The sequence below is a fragment of the Streptopelia decaocto genome (genome assembly GCF_964273445.1).
Source record: "Streptopelia decaocto genome assembly, chromosome: 1".
In the NCBI taxonomy this organism is placed as follows: domain Eukaryota; kingdom Metazoa; phylum Chordata; class Aves; order Columbiformes; family Columbidae; genus Streptopelia; species Streptopelia decaocto.
In genome coordinates, this window is record NC_138663.1 from 150,575,027 (window position 1) to 150,594,388 (window position 19,362).

Consider the following 19,362-nt stretch of genomic DNA (forward strand, 5'->3'; position numbering starts at 1 on the left):
AGGCCAAAAATAATACCTAGATGCAGTCAATTTAACTATCAGCAGTTTACAATATCAAAGTTAGCTAATTACAACAACTTTGTATCTTAACAATGAAGAATCGCTCTTTCAGTATCACTGCCAAGTACAGAAAATACTTTACCTGTATTAATACATGAAAGTTATCTTTGGCAAAACATTCACGTGACACCAGGGTGAAGAACTAGCCTAAGGCAAAGGGTGTGAAAATAATGCATTTTCTTGTAATTTACGCTGCTCAAAAGCCTGCAGGGTGGATGGATTTAAATGGCCTATTTGAATAATGATTACAATAGTATAGATGAGCATCCATATTTGTAGTCCAAGAACTTTCCTAAACATTGGGTATCAATCTTCAGGGAAAAAGAAAAAAAAAGTGGGAGATTACCCTATTTTCACACACTTAAATACTTGAACATGTATGAGAACAAAGAATTTGATCGAGTAACAGAAAATTATTAACTATGTTGTGATTTCTGCACTGAAGCTGCCTTTAGAAAGAATATGGTAATCAGCTAAAGTGTACATTTTGAAGGCACTCTATGTAGCTAATAAACATACAGAACCTGCAAGAAAAAAGTGTTTCAACATGTTCTGCAAGGAAAACCAGTTAATTTAACAAATAATAAGTGTTTGTGCCTGCTGATTTAAAACAAACTGCTTCTAGGCACTTTCTGCTGGCAGATATTACAATTATGAATTGTCTTTTTCTTAAACCTCTTTTTTATTCATTAAGTGAATAAGTGGGGTGGCGTGGGGCATGATGAATTTCACCCCTTCTCCCAGTACCTCTGCTTTGTACTGACTGAATGAACTCAAACATTTGGAGAACAGACCAAACCAGCTGAAAATTAAGTAAAGGTCTATTTATTTTAGGTTGGGTTGCTGCTGCCCAAAGAAGAGGTCAGTCCCCTCCTTTCTCCGCTGTGTCCTTTGGGCCACAGTCACTCAACTTATCCACTCTGATCCAGCTCAGGGTGGGCAGTTACACTGGCAGAACAAAAGAAAAAAAAAAAAAAAAAAAAAAAAGGAAAAATTCAAACCCACCAGAGACCCTCAGGGAAGCAAAAATCAACTGGGAATCTGGCACTTCATCTAAAAATAAAGCAAGGGGTGTTTCTGCTCATATTTCACTAGAAATAAGCATGAAACACAGCATGAACCCATCCAGATGAAGTAAAAATAATACTCGAGCAGTATGTGCTTGCTGCCAGAGTTGTAAGGAAAGCCAAACGCAGAATTGGTGGATGCCTGGCTAGGGGTGTTTCCACTGCAGCTCACATTAATCTAAACAGCCCAACACTCCATCCCACTCCCCGACCAACCAAATCATCCCCTGCCCTCTACACAGACAGATGCTTGAGCAATTGCCCAACAACGGGATTCTCAAAAAGATTACTTATTTTGTTTGAAAACGAGAGCAGGATTTCAAATTCCACCCAGACATCTGCTGAAAGACACAGTCTGGCTCCTCACATGTGTCCCTAACACCACCCTTGCACAAGCCAGGCACTGGGACCCCACGCTGAGGCAGCCTGGATCACCACCCCATCAGCAAAGGCACTGGGGAAAGCACCATTTCCCGTTGTTGTTGGGTTGGTGGGGTTTCTTTTTTGGGGGGTAGGGAGAGGAAGGTTGGATTTTTACAGATTTACTCAGCCAGGTGGCTCCTGAAGGCAGTTGGCACATGTGAGAACCAGCATAAGATGAAATGGCCATGGCACGGAGGGCAAGAGAAGACAAACGCGGGCAGCAGACCCCCTTTTTTGGCAGCGGGGACCAGTTAAATTGGTTCATGTTGTTACACATAAATTTCACCACCAGTTACTGTCACACTGAACCACCAACAATCCCACCATCAAATACCTTTGTGCTATTTCAATTCCATTTCATTCCCCTGGCTTCAGAGAAAGGAGCCCACAGCACAGCTACGCACAGAGCCACTCATCACAAGTTCTGCTCAGTCGCTGCTGGGCAGGTGGGCAAGGGGAAAGCATTTTAACCAGCACTCACACCCCGCCCTGGGACACCCAGAGTCCCCACTCTTAAAATTTTTCAGAAGGAAACTCAATACAAAAAAAAAAGAAAAAAAGTGCTTTCAGCACGGAGACCAGAGCCCTATTTAGACAAATAGCAACACACTTAAGTCACCCTAAAAAATGGAGGACTATTTAATTTGTTCCAATAGTGCAAATGCCATTAAAACAAAAATGCTCCTCACACACCCCCCTTCCATTCATCTGCTGAGTGATCTGCATGAAGGAATCGAACCAGTTAAGGCCCCTTTTTGGCGACATGGGAGAAGAAAAAAGGGAGGGATAATTTGAATAATTTAATTAAAGCTAAGGCAGTGGTTCGTTTGTCAGCAGTGTCAATCTAAGAGCACAAGAGCTACTGTTTTTGCTGGCACCTCCAGCTAATAAGCCCCCGAAATCATCATGCAAAACAGCCTAGGAGTTCTTGTGAAGCAAGAGTGGACATCACAGGGAGAAGACTTGATCAGGCAGGAATTTCACAAGATATCTAGCAAATATAAATATCTCCAGAAAAAGCTATTAAGCATGTCATCACCACATTCTCACCAACCATCACTAGTCCTTTCTCTGATAACCACTCTAACACTCTCCTCTTTAAGGAAAAGAAGTCAGGGGTAGGGAGTAGAAAATAAGACAGTGCCAGGAGGGGAATAAAACTTTATATATATATTTAAAATTATTCAGCACTACCAGGAGGGGACCTGTGAAAGTGTCCTTCACAATCAAGAAATACACCCGCTAGTAATGGCATACATTTGTTGCTGGTTTTCCCCTCCCACCATCTGTTTTTTCCTTTATTAGTTCACCACCTAAGGCAATTGCACTACTAAACTCTAGGTTTCATCAGGCTGGTGAAGCAAGTAGCATTGAGGATTTGTATTGGAGCAGGGGCTTGGCTCAGTTTTTAATGTTTTGTTTCTAAATTGGACTCAAAAGCAACTACTACTTAATAGTTTCTAAATACTTCATTCAAAGAAGTGCAGCCAACTGGATGATGAAACAGAGCAACACTCTACACTGTGCAAAATACACTCCAGTCAAAAAAAAAAAAAAAAGAAAGTTATGAGTCTTTTGACTTTAACTGAAGTTTAGGGGGGAGAAGCAGCAGTCAGGATTTCATCTGCTAAATATGAGCCTCTATCCGCAGCCCTTCAGGAAGCGCAGGGTGCTCTGAGAACACCTCACCCCCTTCCCCACTGGCCCCAAAGGTGAAGCCGGCAGCTGCTACACTGCCCACACAGGCTCCCCCCAGCAAAGGCTGCCCGAGCCACCTCCAGACACCACCCAGGCAGTCCACCCTATGCCAGAAGGGACACCCCTGTTCTTGCCAGGTCACCAGTGCTCAGGCTCGTGTCTTTGTGCTTGGCCCACAAGATGGCACTGACAGAAAGGCTTTGCTCCCTCCACTGGCTCTGGACAGACCGACACAGAGAAGGACTGCCACCTACTGAAACCATCACACTGGCTTCCCACACAGCTGGCTTTCCCTCCTCACCTGCCCTCCCGTTACCCACCCAGATACAATAGATCCTGCTGGCTCCATCAGACAGGTAGGCAACGAACTGAGGTAGCACAGCTGAAGACAGCTTATTTTCAGTAACAAGAGTCTGAGCTTCTCAGCACTACAATTTTCTCTTTTACCTTGGATTTTTCAGTATTTCCTGAACAAGTGTAAATACCTGGAAAAAGTAAGCAGCATCAAAAAAAACCATGATGCTTCCTACACAGGCAGACTCCAGCTCGCAGTAATACTGACAGGACCAGCCCAGCATCTGATGAAACACCTGAATACAGTTAACTACAGCAAAATAGGGAGTTCAAGCTGAAACATGCGAGAGCTAGACCTGTCTGGATATTCAGCTGAACACAGTAAGATAAGATTAATTCCCCTTAAGGAAAAGGAAAAATCACCATATTAAAATACGCCTTTTCCTTTCAATTAGAGGAAGTGAGCAAGACACTCTTCTCCTCTCATCAACACAAATCTTGCAAAATCAAGTCTGTGAAACCTCCTCTCCACAGCAAAGTACATATCACCCTTTCCCACACATGCCAAGACATTTACATGCAAGCAGAAGTCAGAAACAACTGCAAAGCTGGAAGCATTTAAGAAATCAGAGCAAGTCACAGAAGACCTAGATTTGATACTGCATCATTTTCACATAGGTGAAATGATTTATGTTGACTCTTAAGTACCAAGTAAAATCAAAAGAAGATTCTGCAGAGGTCACAGTAAAGAAAAGCAGCAGCCTGTTTTGCAGAGCTGGACTGTCTTCTGCATGGTGCTCATCTTGGGTAATCTTCAAAGCAACCCTTCTGCTAGAATTCCTCCCTTGCCAAAGAGATGCAACATGGTCATTGTCACAGAAAGAGGGAGTTTTCCAAGTTCCTGCAGAGACCAAGCACTGCCATCTCCCATATTGCAAGATGCACTTCAGCTACAAGGACATTTTTAGTTCAAAAGCATAGGTTAAAAACATAAAATGCTACATCATTTGATCTACAGGTACTCATGTTTTCTTCACACAGAATATCACCACCTATACCACATTATGTATAGAGGTAGATCTTTTGTTCTCCCTGTCACACACAGGCTTGAGAAATTCAGTTGTCACTTAATAACAAGGCAATTGCGTTGAGTATACACAAGTGTGGTTGCAGAGTCCAAGTTTTATCTACATTTGTATTTTCAGTATGCTTGCCAGATTAAAAAAAAAAAATCTCTTACAAGTCTTCAAACTAGTAAAGAGAAGCATGTGTGTGGGGAGGGAGCCCGAGACTTCTGACATCCAACTTCACAAGTCATTCATAAAAAACACAACAGCAACTAACAAAACCATAGCCATCCTCCGTGAAGGAGAAAGGCAGGCAGGCCCTGACATGTACACAGACCTGCCTTCTGAAACACACTTCACTGCTCAGCACTCACCTCACAGCAGGTGGAAACGCTGCCCTGATGCCACCTCCATTCTCCTTTCTCACCACCCAACCTGCTGTACCTGCTGTCGCTCCCTTGCTGGGAAGGACGGAGCAGCTCACCTACTCCCCTCCCAAGAGCTGCCTTCACACCTGGCATCCCCACCACTGCACAGCTTGCTTCTTGCTCAGGGCTCATCAGAAGTCCCTCCTCCAGCAGCTCTCACGCTTCAGAAAGCCAGCAGATGAGCCCTTCCTCGCCGCACTTCACACCAAAGAGCTGGAAGGCAGGAAAGGGCTAAATAAATCAGAGCAAGAACTCCTCTGACAAGTCAGGAGAACAGGGTAAGTCAGCAAGCAGCTTCTCCCTTTTTTCCCCTAGGGACTCAGAAGCTCTGCCCAAAACCCTCCTCCCCTCCAGCCCTCTCTACCCACTGTTTTCTCCCAGTTTTCCTATTTCCACGCTTTGCCCTCACATTATTAACTCCTCTTCTATCAAAGCAGCACTGAAACCCTTTTGTGAAAACAGTTTGCTATATTAGAGCATACGAATACAATGATTAAATCTTCTGTGCATTCTAGATTAATAGCGCAATACATTTTAAAAATAAAATGAGCCTTCATCTGGCAATTAAGATCCAAATGAATGCCATAAATGAAGGAGTTACACAGAAGCCTCTGTCAAACCACAGAGTAACTCATTTGCAAAACTGCTCCAAACAGGTCTACACTAGATAACATTTACAGCAAACCAAAGTGTGTCACTGCAACTTGCCTTGTATGTACTGACCTCCAAGATATGATTGAAACATTGTGGATGTATCGTCCATGCAGTGAAGACAAATGGATCTGCACCCATGGCAGATCCGTCGTGTCACACAGACTCTCTACATGCACAGTCACTTATAATTTTGCATTCAAAGTATCATGCCAGTGTGCAAAAGAAGTGGCAGGAATGAACATATTTATAGGCCAATTCAAAATGTCATACTCCAATAAGGAGAGGCATTCTTCCTATTCAATGAAAGCCGCTGGAGTCACTTTAGTCAAGAAGCGATAGCACGATACCACACTCGTGATGATGCAACAAGCTTGGCAGAGCCACAAGAAATAAATTCTCACGGGAAGAGAAGGAAGGTTTAAGTGAGCAGGGAACAGTGTGAGGATCCGAAAGGCTACCATGCACATTCATGGTTTTGACTGTGTTTTACTAGATAAAACTGTAACAGCTGCTGATACTACCATTCCTCCCTGTCCAACATCATATGTTCCTGCCTCTGTGTCACCTCCTCAGCTACAGTGATACTACGCGTGATGAGGAACTGGTTTGACCTTAAAAAAAAAAAAAAGACGACTATTTTTCCAACATTCATCTGTAAGACACCCTAAAAGTAGTATTCAAAGCCTTCTCCGCAACGGGAATACAAAGATTTGGTAAACACATGAAACATGGTCACAGTCCCAGACTACTTCTTTGTGCATCATAAGAAACACTCACATCATAAAAAGAAGTCATTCTATAAAAGTAACATAAATAGCCAATTAACAGCATCTTCTTGTCTGAGCACATCTTGGGATGTACTAACATGGCCTTCTAATCACGCAAGTCAGGCTGTGCTTCTCTATTATAAGTGATGGACGAAACAGACCAAAAAGAAAACATGTGAGGACAAACATCATGAAATACTGATTTTTCAGAATTGTCATATTAACACATGGGAAAAAGGATAGAAATCAGGGAAGCAGCAGTCGTGTCTTGGAGGTCAGTATGTACAAGGTGAGTTGCAGTGACACACGGCACTTCGCTTAAGTATTAACTAGTGTAGATCTGTTCAGAGTAGTTTTGTGAACTATTAAAAATCGTGGGGAAAGAGAGGGAATACAGTAGACATATTGGTAATAAGAGATACAATTTATTTGTACTATTTTTCCCTTTTGAAAAAAATCTACCAGTAAGACCTCAGCTTCCAAATAAAACCTTCAAATGTGTGGTCTGTAGGCACAGAATGGTAACTTCAAAAGATCAAAATTCTGGAAATGTTTACAACAAAGAATCATGAAGGCATTTGGCAGCACACCTTCTGGGTCAGAAAGACATTCTGTTGGAATAAAACCACGATAAAATCTAAAGAAAATATTGTTCTTGACAAAAAGACAAAAAAAATAAAAGATAGCCTAAACAAGGACTGAAAGGAGTAGGTGGGTCACTGAATTTCTAGATCATCATCATAAGACTGGCCTAATGCTCTTCAGTACTAGAATCCTGGAAGTCATTCCTAATTCACTAATGGAGGTGCCATGCTAGCAGCTTAGCTCTACACCTTCCTTATAGGTCTCTGAAAGCCAACTAGCAGAATGCCTTTTCAAGGCCACAATGGCAGTAGGACTGTTGCCATAAGATCTAAAGAACTGTGCTCAGAAAATGAGCATCACCTGAGGGATGAACTGCTATGGTGGGTGTGAGCTTGCGAGCTTGCTCCCAAAAGATGAGTTTGTCTACAACAGAATGACATTGCCACCCTTTGCAAACTTTCCCCCAGGGCTAGAGCTGTATTACAGACATTTACAGGCATTTGTATATCTTGGTATAATTCATAGCTCACGAGCTTTAATATCCCAAATTTGCATGCCATGTTCTGAACCTTAAGGGCAAATCCTTCCTATACAAGAGATTTAATAATAAACAAACAAAGGATTTTCTTAGACTGTATGATACTGCCAGGTTTGCTTTATTTCTTCTTTGGCTGGTTTACTGTAGAAACAAAATCCTGGGTTTGGCAACGCTGCCTCTGTAATAAAATGACCATTCTGAATCCCAGAGGCAAGAATGTCTCTTGACAGGTACAGAAAAGTCTCTCAGATCCATGGCTTGTCTACCTTTTTTTCCATTTGCCAGTTTCCATCATCGCCATCAGTATAAAAGTCAGAAATACAAATCATTTTTGAGCTTAAGAAACCTGTTAACACTAGATACTTGCAGATAAGCAGGCATTAATCTTTCATTTGATGAAAGCCAACAGAAAAATGCTGCAAGACACTAATCATGAAATTTGATCACATAGAGCTTTGTATTGTTCACAGGATGTATCAAGCATTCTGCCTTTTAAACAACATACACTAACACGGTTTTCTATTAAACCATTTTTGCTTATTATCCTACATTTAACTGCTCCCCAAGCAAACCTCTCTGCTGTTGAACTATACAGTGATTTCTCCAAGGCCTCTTTTCAGCCCTGCAAGCTGTCAAGCAGCTCTGGTCAAAAAACGAGGAAAGACTGTGTTATATTCAGGAAGCTGAAACTCATTTGAAAGGGAACCAAAGTGCAGTAACACAACACAGGTACAAGATAATAACTACAGTAAAACTTATTAGGGCTTAGATAGGAACAAATGCTCTGTGACCCCCACCTTTTCATTTCTGCCTCTTCTGCCAGATTTCTGTGGAAGACACTGCATAACTGCAGCGAGTTCCATATCAACTATACATATCAACCCATATTCTTCTAGAAGAGAGTCCAGCATGTACAACAACTGTCTAGGACTTTATTCTGAAAAGTGGGTCATTCTTCTCAGAAGGGAGTACACTTAAATGTCTTCCCACCCAAAATAAAAACTGGAGGGGAAAACAGCCTTTAAAGCAAAAATGGCAAGGGCAGTATATAGCAAAAATCCTCTGCCTAAGGAAAAAAAGTGCACAGTAAGTTGTGAAGTGACAATGTGGGTCACTATTCCACAGTCCCTTCTATCTACACTCATCACAGACAAAGCTTCGAAGCAGAATAAGCTGCTCAACACTACAATTACTCTAAGCAAACACTAACCATTTCCAGAAGGGAAAAATAACGTAGAATTGCAAATTCAGTCCCCGGTTGAGGTCTTAAGAACATTTTTATTTCATTAATAGATTTCAGTTCTTTGTATCTGCATAGAAATAAAAAAGCAATACTTGCAGAACATTCTTCTGGTTATTTCTTCAAACACACTCTCCTCTATCCACTCATATTTCATCTTACAAAGGACTGCTGCAAGCTCCAGATTAAGTACTCTTTTTGCTCTGGAACACTTAAACATCAAAAAAATATCAGGAGGTGTGGGAAGGGAGCCACAGGCTTCCTTTGAGGAATAGCAATACTTCTCATTAGAATTTGAAATATTCTTCCTGAATATCCTATTATCTTTCTAACAGCCCAAACTTACTGGGAAGTAAGAGGAAGAAAAGAGAACAATACCTTTCAGACAGCAGAACATTTCCAAACCAACAGAGTTTCTCATCTCCACCCCTTATTTTTAGGGTAGGAAGAAAACAGTCATCATGTCCTCTAATAAGAGGACGCCACAGATGAAAGCACCTCAAAGAAGCTACCTACTGCTGCATAGCTTTCCATTAACTGCAGCAGTTTATCAAGTTCTCAAACATGCCATAACACAGTCTCCAAAGCTGAAACCGTACAGAGCTCCAGCAAGGCAAGGAGCTCTGATGCAGTTTCATAAAAATACAATCCTACTGCTTCCAAGATGAGTTCAGATCTGGGAATAAAACAAAAAACACGCTTGTACAATGCTGAACCTAGGCTAACCAAACCAGTACCATGTTTTCACCACACTCACAAAATTATACACAAGCACCTGATCCACATAAAACTCAGATTCAATGCCAGGCTCAAGCGCACCCCTTGTAGAGCCATACAAAGCTACACATTGCGGAATACTTGTTAGGAAAAATGTCAGTGCAAAGAACAAGGTTACATCTACCCACACCACTCCAGAGCTTCCTCTAATACCTCTATTATCCAAATGTTCCTACTATGTAAGGTATCACGTACACATCCACCACTTTGTCAAATATTTATACTCACAATTAACTCTCAATTAGCTAATTTGCCCACGCTGAAAATATCCCCTTCACCTCTTCCAGAGATCCTCTTCGCACCCTTCGCTCAACACAATCTCTAAACCTGATTGCAACTAAGGAAGAATTACACAGACGGTACCTAGAGGAGCTGTGGCATCTCCTGAGTTCCCACAGCGAGGAAGGCGGAGATACAGGAGGGCTGACTCACACCTTGCTAAAGGAGACATGACAAAGAGCCCAGGATTAGCGGATGGCCAAGAGGCTCCTGCCAGCTACTCACTGGCTGAACCCAAACTGCCATCCCTCTCTCATCTTTGGCCGCAGCCAGGGGGTTGGAAAAATTAATGAGAAAACAACAGGGAACAGCCAACGTACAAGCCGTAAATACACACACAAGAGAGGCTCCATAAGCCCGAGCATTTGTGCTCTTTCCTGCCAGCCTCTCAACTCTTCTGGTTGCTTGGGAGTAACTCCTGTTCCAACATGCTGAGCTGGAAGCTACCACAGCCAGTTACCTCCACATAAGAAAAGAGTTTCCGGCAGTCTTGCTGAGAAGCCCCTGAGGCCAGTTTAACAATCTGACTATGCCCAAAGATATTCAAGCTCTGAGAGAAAGATGAAATTTATCTTTTCTTTTAGTCATTTTTCAGCACTTTCTTGTCACTCCAAGGAAAAGAGCTGACAAAAGCTTCCCGCAACTACAAAAGAGAGACTGAGTTGCAATGCTGTGACTCTTCCCAGCCTGTCACAAATGAAAAAAAAACCCCAAGCTTAGTGACAGACCTGCTTTAGGAAGGGGGGAGAAATAGTAACAGTATTCTTTTTTCCCCTTTTGCTTCAACATTTGCAATACTCAGTTTATTTCCAAACTGAAATCTGGAGTGCCTCCCTAACCTAACTCTCTCTAGCTCATGCACGCCTACTACTTGGACTTTCAATCACCTCTCACAGATGAATGTCCAAAATATGAAAAACTTAATGCAGCCTTAGAAAGACAAATTGACAGCCAGCTGCTTTAAGGCAAAACAGAATGCTTGCGTCAATACAAAGTCCGCCCCAGAAGCTGGTTTCTGAAAATTTTAGAACTTAATTCGGTTTTTCTCTCCCAACAAATCTTAGAAGACTTTCTATTAATTGGGAACAGGGAGGTGAAGAAAGGCAGGTAAGAAATGCAAAGTCTTATTTCACAAGGACCAGTGCTAAACACTGTCTTAATTTCCATCTTTCCCTGTGACGAAACCTCAGCTTAAATGCAAGTCCTGTAAGTATCATTAATTTCACTAATGATACTTCACTGTTTAGAGGCCTCAGGAAAGCAATCAGAGTCTTTTTAATGATATTCTGTTACTTCCTGGAAAAAAATCACAGGCAGGACCAGAGGTACTGTAAGAAACTGAGAACTACTTAAGGCAAGACTTCATTAATTTTATTTCAGAAGCACTAGAAACCATTTCTTCCACCCAAAAGATGCCTCTAAGAACTGAAATTACAATACCACTCACTTTCCAATGCAGTAAAGTTGCAACTTGCTTGTAATCGCACCGGTTCCTTCCCCCACACGTATGAAGTAAACTCGACAGCAGCATGTACTTGCTATAGCTAAATATACTGGTAATATATAACTACCTAATTTGCAACCCTGTGAACGCATGTTTGGAAAATATGGCAGTTTGCTGGGCTTTTATGTAACGTAAATTTAAAACAGAAGAAACACCACCTACCATTTTCCTAAATTAGCATCTCATTCGGCTGTTACCAACCGCGTTTCCACAAGCCAACTCCGGCGCCTCAGAAACAGTTCCACAAATAAATCGGATAGAATGTATACCCTTTTTTTTTTTTTTTTTTTTCTTTTTTAAACCAAGAAGCCGTTTTAACAGCAAAGCAAAGGTTTCACCCGCAATGGAGCCGGACAAACCCCATCGGCACACGGAGACCCGGCAGCACATCCCCGCTTCCCAGCATCAGAAGGACGGGGCTCCCCCTGCCTCGGCGCCCGCGGAGGAGAAGCGAGGCCCGTCCCTGCCCCTTCCCCGCGGTACAGCACGTTTTCCGCTTCACCGCCCCTCAGCCAAGCCCTCCCGCGGCCACGGAGGGCCCAGCCGGGGCGCAGCCGCCACCGCGACCCAGCGGAGGCAGCCCCGGTGCGGGCAGCGGCGGTTCCTCCGGCTTCTTCCCCCGCCGCCCCCCGGGCCCGCAGCCAGGGGAGGGGCGGCCGCCACCATCTTGTCAGCCGCCCGCCACCGGCCGCCCCCGGGCACAAAGGGTGGGCAGCACCGCGTCCCCGACCGGGCAGAGAAACACTCCCTCCACCCTCCTTCCATCCACACCCGGGGATCGAACCACATATCTCCCCTCCCGGGCACCCCGCTCGCCCCCGCCCCGACTCACCTCCAGGCGGAGGGAGGCACCGCAGCCCCGCAGGAACTCGCGGATGTTGCTCAGGCACTCACCCTCCGTCCGCGGCTCCGGATACACCTGCAAGAGAAGAGGCGGACGGCTCAGCGCGGGGGCCAGCACGGCACGGCACAGCCGTCCCCCGCCGCTCTGCTCCCCTCACCTCCCGCTCCCTCCGCAAACGGCGGCGGCGGCACCGATCTCTCCCACTGAAGGGGTTGAACCGGGAAGTAAACACGGAGCACAGGAAATGGCGTGCGAGGGCAGTGGGCGGCGGGCAGGAGCGCAGGCAGGGGTGTCCCGGGCCAGGCGCGGCCCTGGGCGGCTCGGCTCGGCTGGGCTCGGCTCTGCTCCGCTCCGCCGCGGGGCGGGCGGTGACGGGAGGGCGGGGAGGGAGGCGCGGCCCCGCCCCGGCCCGCCCGCAGCCGCAGGGGGGAAGGCGGAGAGCTCCGCTGAGAGCGCTCCCGGGCCTTGCCGCTTCGGCGTTTTTTATTTCTTTTTTAGATAATAACACACACACCCCCTGCCCCCGTGCCGCGAGGGGTTTGGGCAGCAGGGGCGGCCCCTCGGGCCCGGGCTGACACAGCCCCTGCCCCGGCTGACACTGAGCCGCGGCGGTGCCCGGGGTTAAACACCCGTGTCGTTCGTGGGGCTGCCAGCGCCCCTCTTGTTTTGCCTTCACCCTTAGGAATCAGGTTTTGCAACAAGGAAATAGATCAGAAATGCCCCAAAGACCTCGGTGGAGAAATACCGGCACCCGGAGTTAATGATCTACCAATTGCAGGGTCCGATGTTAACGAGCTTCGTTTATCTGTAGCTTATTAAACAGCTGCAGTCTCCTCCTACCCCAGAAAAGAAGCAGCTTCACAAAGAGGAAAACCTTGACTGAATTGAAAAGAGCGTTTGGCAACGCAGCCATGTGCTTTCTGCAGCCACATTCATGCTGCCTTCAGTTCAACCTCCACCGTGAAGTGTAGACCTTCCACAGAAAAGCAGCCAGCTCCATAGGCTTCGGGGTTGCAGCTTAACTTAACAAAGCTTAACTTGAATTCTGTGCATACACAAGCATCATTTCCCAATAAGCTCATTGATTTCTATGAAGTAGTTTAGCAAACAAAGCATTTCCCAAACCCAAGAGGTAAGCAGACCCGCAGCCCTGGCCACCTCGTTCTGCTGGAAGGGGACAGCCCAGCACACAAGTGCATTGCAAGTCGCTGGAAGCTGAGGCGGCAACAGGCGGCATCATGTCCTTTGATTAGGTGTTACACTTGGAAGTTTGGTTGACTACACACGGATGTGAAGGCTACACAAGCTCACAAGCATAATCCATCTCCATGGCATTGGGAATGTCACATAATGTTCAAAAGTTGTATCAAGCTGAAACCAGTGTAGTGCCTTTCCCTATGTTTATACAGCATAAAAGTTATTTCTGTCCCTATGACACCACAAAAATTAACAAATACAACAGCATGACAGGGTGAGCCTGGTACAAACAAATTTAAACACGGGTCACTATAACTTTCTAAGCACAAAATTCAATTGAGTTTTAAATGAAAGCCACTATTTCATAATATAAGGAGTTTGGTAGCCATATTAGTTGAACGATTTTCTATTCCTCAAGCAAGCACCACCCTCCCACACCCCCAAACCTCCTCAAGTTGTTTGGTAAACTGCTGTGGGTTAAGAAAAACCCTCTTACTACACAAAACCATAAAGGGAACACCAAAGAAGTCCTACATGAGTACAACAGTCCAAAAGATGATCTCAACAAATTCAGAAAGAATACAGGTGGTGAGAGAACCCTCCTGGAAACACCAAGAGCTTCATCCTTCTTGCATTGTTTTTGCTGGTTTCACATTAATTGCTTGTTATACTTTTTGATTACTCTGAGTAATTTGCTTCTTAATTCAGTAAGAAATCTCAAGCATAGTCAATCATGTCAGCATCCCTTGTTACAAAGGGTTCCTAAGAATCCCATTAGTATTTCCGTGAAAGCTGATGCTTCTAAGGTGCTCCCATCTCCATATTCCTAATATTTACACAATAATTACAGAGTTGCAGCTTTCAACTTTTTTCTTTAAATTATTTGCATAATAACCGGTTTCGATCTCCCTTTATGGATCAGACTTCCTCATCTCTTTTTTGCACCAGTGATTTTTTTGTTGCTTCTACTTCATCAAGACCTCTTTTCATTCTGAGAAACCTTAAAATTACTTCTACTCCCCACACAAGAATAACCTCTAACAAGAAATGACGGTAAATCTAGATATCACTCAAAAGAAGCAAATTACTTGTCTCATAAAATAATCCATGTTAACACTCCTTATTCCCAAAGTTCCCACATGTTAAGCACATAACTCGGTAATTGTAAAAAACCCAGACACAGCTGCTACTACCTCCTAAGAGACTGCATGTACCTTATACCTGGAAACAGCCAATAAAAAATAGGTAAGGAGGAACATCTGATTAGAGGAGGGCAAAAGCTTCCACTTAAAGATTAAAGAAACAACAAGTAAAGAAAAACCAAACCCTGCAAACTGTCCTCTGTCAGGTCTGGAAGTCTACATGCCAAGTATAAATCTGTGAGACCTCAGCCCTACCAGCACTATAACGCGTGTTTCCAGTTAAAAATCATCTTCCCCAAAAAGAATAATATAAGTTACAGTAAATCTTTAGAAATCCTCTTGCACAAAACAAGGGAACAGATTTTAGCAGCAATGCTAGAAGCAGACTATGCTTTCTCAGCTCTGTGGCTATTGTGGCATTTTTAATCCAACAGGAAACAGAAGCATATGGGTAACAAATCTAAAAATATCTTAGCATTTGTATCCTGCTAGAAATATAAAGTGTTAATGATCCCTTAAAAAGAAGCAAACCCATTAAGTTACTTACCTGGGAAACCTTAACATGATTCTGGTAACCTTCTCCTACAGATGGTTGCGAAACACAGTGACCTGAGTAACAAACTTGGAAGCTCTGACAGAATCTTAAAGCTCAATTATGTGGGCCAAGCCAGTGTGAAAATCACACCTATGGTCTATGACATCCTTTACACACAGTTAAAAGGAGCTTGGGAGGGTGATGTCTCTCTCATGGGTCACGTTCATAGACTCACTGACTATTCAAAATATAACAGAACATAACGCAAGCAGACCACAGTACTAGACTGCCTGAAAAATGGCAAATACATTCGGAGAGAAAGGATAAACAAAATAAAATTTAAATAGCGTCATACTTCAAAATTACTTAGCTTAATAAAAAACAGATTGCATGTACATAAAGCCAGTGAAATAAAGAGGTTATGTATCTTCCTCTCCAGTATTTGCTTCATCCTCTTCCTTTCATAGACCAACACCGTTAGTTCATAAATAGGAAATGTCTGCTTCTTAGATGTCTATGCAACTCCTATTACAAAGAGGCCTCAATGTCCAACTGGAACCTCTATGTGCTGTAGTAATACAAATAAAAAAGGTTAACAGTAATTAGAAAATATAAGGATTCCAGAGGGATCTGACAGATTCTTAATTAGGGACCAGGGCTCCACAGCAGAATCCAAAGAGACAAGTGGAAGGTAATACACAGAGCAGCAACAGTTTAAACCACTTCTTCATAGTTCAGGGACAGGTTCTGATTAAGATTTAATCTCTCAGGGAGTAGTTCTGGCAATCACAGCTAGTTCAACGAGGACACTTGCATGATGCACTGCAGCTATCAAGGAGCAGAGCACATTTTCCAGCATCCAGAGAAGACGGAGAACAATGTGCGATACAAATAGACGGTACCGAGCTAAATGTTAGATTCATTTTGACCAGTTTAAATCTATGATTTTAATAAACAACTGCATTAAAAAAGGCAATGCAGAGACAGGCAGTACCAAGGTTTAACAGGGATAGTCTTAGAAAAAATGAAAAAGGCTACCATTAGTTCATTTGGACCGGGAAAGTATATGAAGAAAATAAGCAAGGAATGTGTAAAATAATGAGTTTAAAAGAAAAATTAAAAAAAAAAAAAAAGAAACAACAACAACAACTTTGATTGCAATGAGTAAGCACAAGAAATCAATAAAAAGTAGGAGACAACTTCAGCTATACGTACAGGAAACTAGCTGTTCACTTGCATTTATCTGCTAAACAAGTTGACAAAATGAGTTAAAGGAAGAGAGGTGTATGACGTCTTTAAATATAAACTGGAATCTACCAGGAGGGCAACAGCAAGAAACTGAATTACAGCAGAATTACAACATATAAGTTAAAAAAAAAAAAAAAAGAAAAAATCATTTATCTAGCATGACATATAATACGTACAACAGGGTTTACTATGTAAGAAGACTATCTCCATTACTAGAAAGCAGAAACTAATAGAGAACATAAAAAGCAACTGCAAACTAGTAGGCATGTCCAGAGACACTTAAAAATGTCCCGTTTAGGAGCACAGCTGCCAGCATCTGCAATACAAAGACTCAGCCTTGAAGGAGGGGAAAACCCCCTAAAGAGGCAGCCCTGCACTGTGAAGAGCATTGCAAAAGGATGCAATCCCAAAGGGAGGTGTTGTAGGGACACGGTGAACAAGGGTGCTGTCCTCTGTCACAATGTACCAGATCATCTTTCCTGCACCCTGCTTATTCTCCCTGGAGTCTTTTACACTGTATCGACCTCACAGCCAGAAAGAGTTTTCTCTCAATGTTTCAAAACACCTTGTATACACCAAGCATTACCACACTCTGATCAGTAAAAATACTATAAATGAACAATGCAGCAAAGCTAGTGAAAGGGTCCTATTGATCACACGCAGTCCCACAGCAGCTGTGTTTTGCATCCAGCCCCTTTGAGTGGCTAAGCCACAACAACATCAAGGGCAAATGATCTTCTGATGGAGCATGGTGGCACAGAGGCCAATACCTCCTGCACAGACACTGCAGCCTGGGGTTTGTTGCCACAGTTTGTGTCCAGGGATAAAAAATGAGATTTAAAAAAAAAAAAAAAAAAATCATGAGCAGGAAGTCAGGCCATTTTCACTCTAACTTGGGCTGTGAAGCTGTGGGTGATTCACTGCCCAGCAACTCCTGCAGGTTCCTTCCCTCACCACCACCCGAGCTGCGTTATCTCCTGCCTGCTCCTGCACCCACACCCAGCAGGACCCATCCTTTGAGGCACTTGGGTTTCTCACTCCATCCTCCATCCCAGAGCACCCGCCCTCATAAATTGCACCTGGCAGGGATGAAAAAGAGAGAGCAGCATCACAGTGGCATCCTCCATAGCTACACAGGAGGACATAATCTGCTTCTTGAGGGAGTATCCATTGCTAGGGGCTGATGACAGGTGCAGTGCCCCCTCTCCAATCAGCAAACAGAGGTGGGCTCAGAGGACTGTGCATGGAGCTTCTCCCAGGACAGCAGGAGCCACAGCTGCACTTCGAAGAATTGCATCTTCCATGTCTCCAAGTGAGGGGCACTCTGCAGTTCGAGCCAGCCACTTCATGGATTGCACATCTTGCTGGCAGCATTAGGTGACATTAGCAGCATGCTATATTTAAACTAAAAACACAGATCAGGATTCTCAGCAAGGCACAGTTTTGTTTTAAAATTAGGTGCCTTGATGGAACACCAGATCTTACCATGCTACTGTTTCTGTGGCACAGTAGCTCTTTAGTACTGACTTTTCCCAACCTATAAAACCTGCTGCTCACAAACTTTTCAATAATAACCCCCGCAGCAGTTACTGTGTGTTAGATACATGTATTTTGGCATAAGGAAACCCGTGCTCTGAGAATGCAGCAGCAGGCAGTCAGCATAGATAGTAAGAGCTAGATCCAGTAACACACTGAAGCTCTTACAAGCCACTGAAGCTCTTACAGTGCCCAGATTTTAAATTTGCAGGGTTTACGCAAGAATTCACCCAGGCTCTGCGCATGACACAAAGGGCAAAGTAGGTACCTTAACATACACCCTAAAATTCTTACATGCTGAGAAGGATACCTGGCCTTGAAGTTAACCTAGAGCTAAGACAACTCAGCAGGCAAAAGCAAAAGTGCATCTATGCTCATGGCCCCATCCAGGACTTTAACACAGTGTGCCTCCCTCTACTTAGCATCCCAAACTCCAGTCGCCTCCTAGACTTAGGAGAGTCTTTTGAGTGTCCTCTGGAAGAACTCAACAGTGCATCCTCTCTGAGAAGTGGCAGGTGTCCAGTTCTTATTAAGTAACTTCACATGGAAATTCCCAAACCTCTTGGCCTTGGACACCACTATTAATGACACCTGCAGCATCAGCTCTTACATCCCACTGCCTTGCTCCACAGCTATCAGCACAGCTAACCCCACATCTGACACTCCTCTGGTGCACATCCTACCTCACCACACCAGCGCCTGTACTCCATCCTTCCCCCTATCCCACCTCAGACCACACAACATCACCTTCCCAATCAGCAACTCCAATCCCACATTTAGACCTACTCTTCTACCACACAACCTTATCCCACCACCCTTCCTTTGCTGCCCTACAGGCCATACTGACTCATCAGCCACAGCTCCATGCTCCTTCAACTTCCACCTTGCTATGGCACCTGGAACCATGTGGTGGGTTGACCTCGGCTGGATGTCAGGTGCCCACCAAGCTGCATTATCGCTACCCATCTTCAGCTGGACAGGGGAGAGAAAATATGATGAAAGGCTCATGGGTCAAGATCAGGATGGGGAGAGATCACTCACCAATTACTGTGGTGGGCAAAACAAACTCAAGTTGGGGAAATTAAATTAATTTATTACCAATCAAAGAGTAGAGTCATCAGAAATAAAACCAAATCTTCAAACACCTGTCCCCCACCACTCCTTTCTTCCCAGGCTTAACTTTACTCCTAATTTCTGTACCTCCTCCCTCCCAGTGGCACAGGGGGATGGGGAATGGGGGCTGCAGTCAGTTCATCACATGTTCATCCTTCCTCCTCAGGGGAAGGACTCCTCACACTCTTCCCCTGCTCCAGCGTGGGGTCTCTCCCATGGAAGACAGTTCTTCATGAACTTCTCTAGCATGGGTCCTTCCCATGGGCTGCAGTTCTTCACTGACTGCTCCAGCGTGGGTCCCTTCCACAGGGTGAGGTCCTTCAGGAACAGACTGCTCCACCATGGGTACCCATGGGGTCACAAGTG

At 44.1% G+C, this 19,362-nt stretch overlaps 1 protein-coding gene across 4 annotated transcripts in view; it reads right to left on the reverse strand.

Moving 5' to 3' along the window:
• Positions 1 to 19,362, reverse strand: part of ARHGEF7 (Rho guanine nucleotide exchange factor 7) — a 128,133-nt gene that overhangs the window by 98,913 nt on the left and 9,858 nt on the right. For 3 of the 4 annotated variants that reach the window (XM_082075913.1, XM_082075917.1, XM_082075914.1), the window contains exon 2: positions 12,214 to 12,300. In XM_082075913.1, the coding sequence (XP_081932039.1) occupies positions 12,214 to 12,300 (87 nt within the window). Of the gene's footprint in view, positions 1 to 12,213; positions 12,301 to 12,382; positions 12,449 to 19,362 lie in introns of those variants that run through there. The other variant, XM_082075916.1, reaches the window with a different exon arrangement.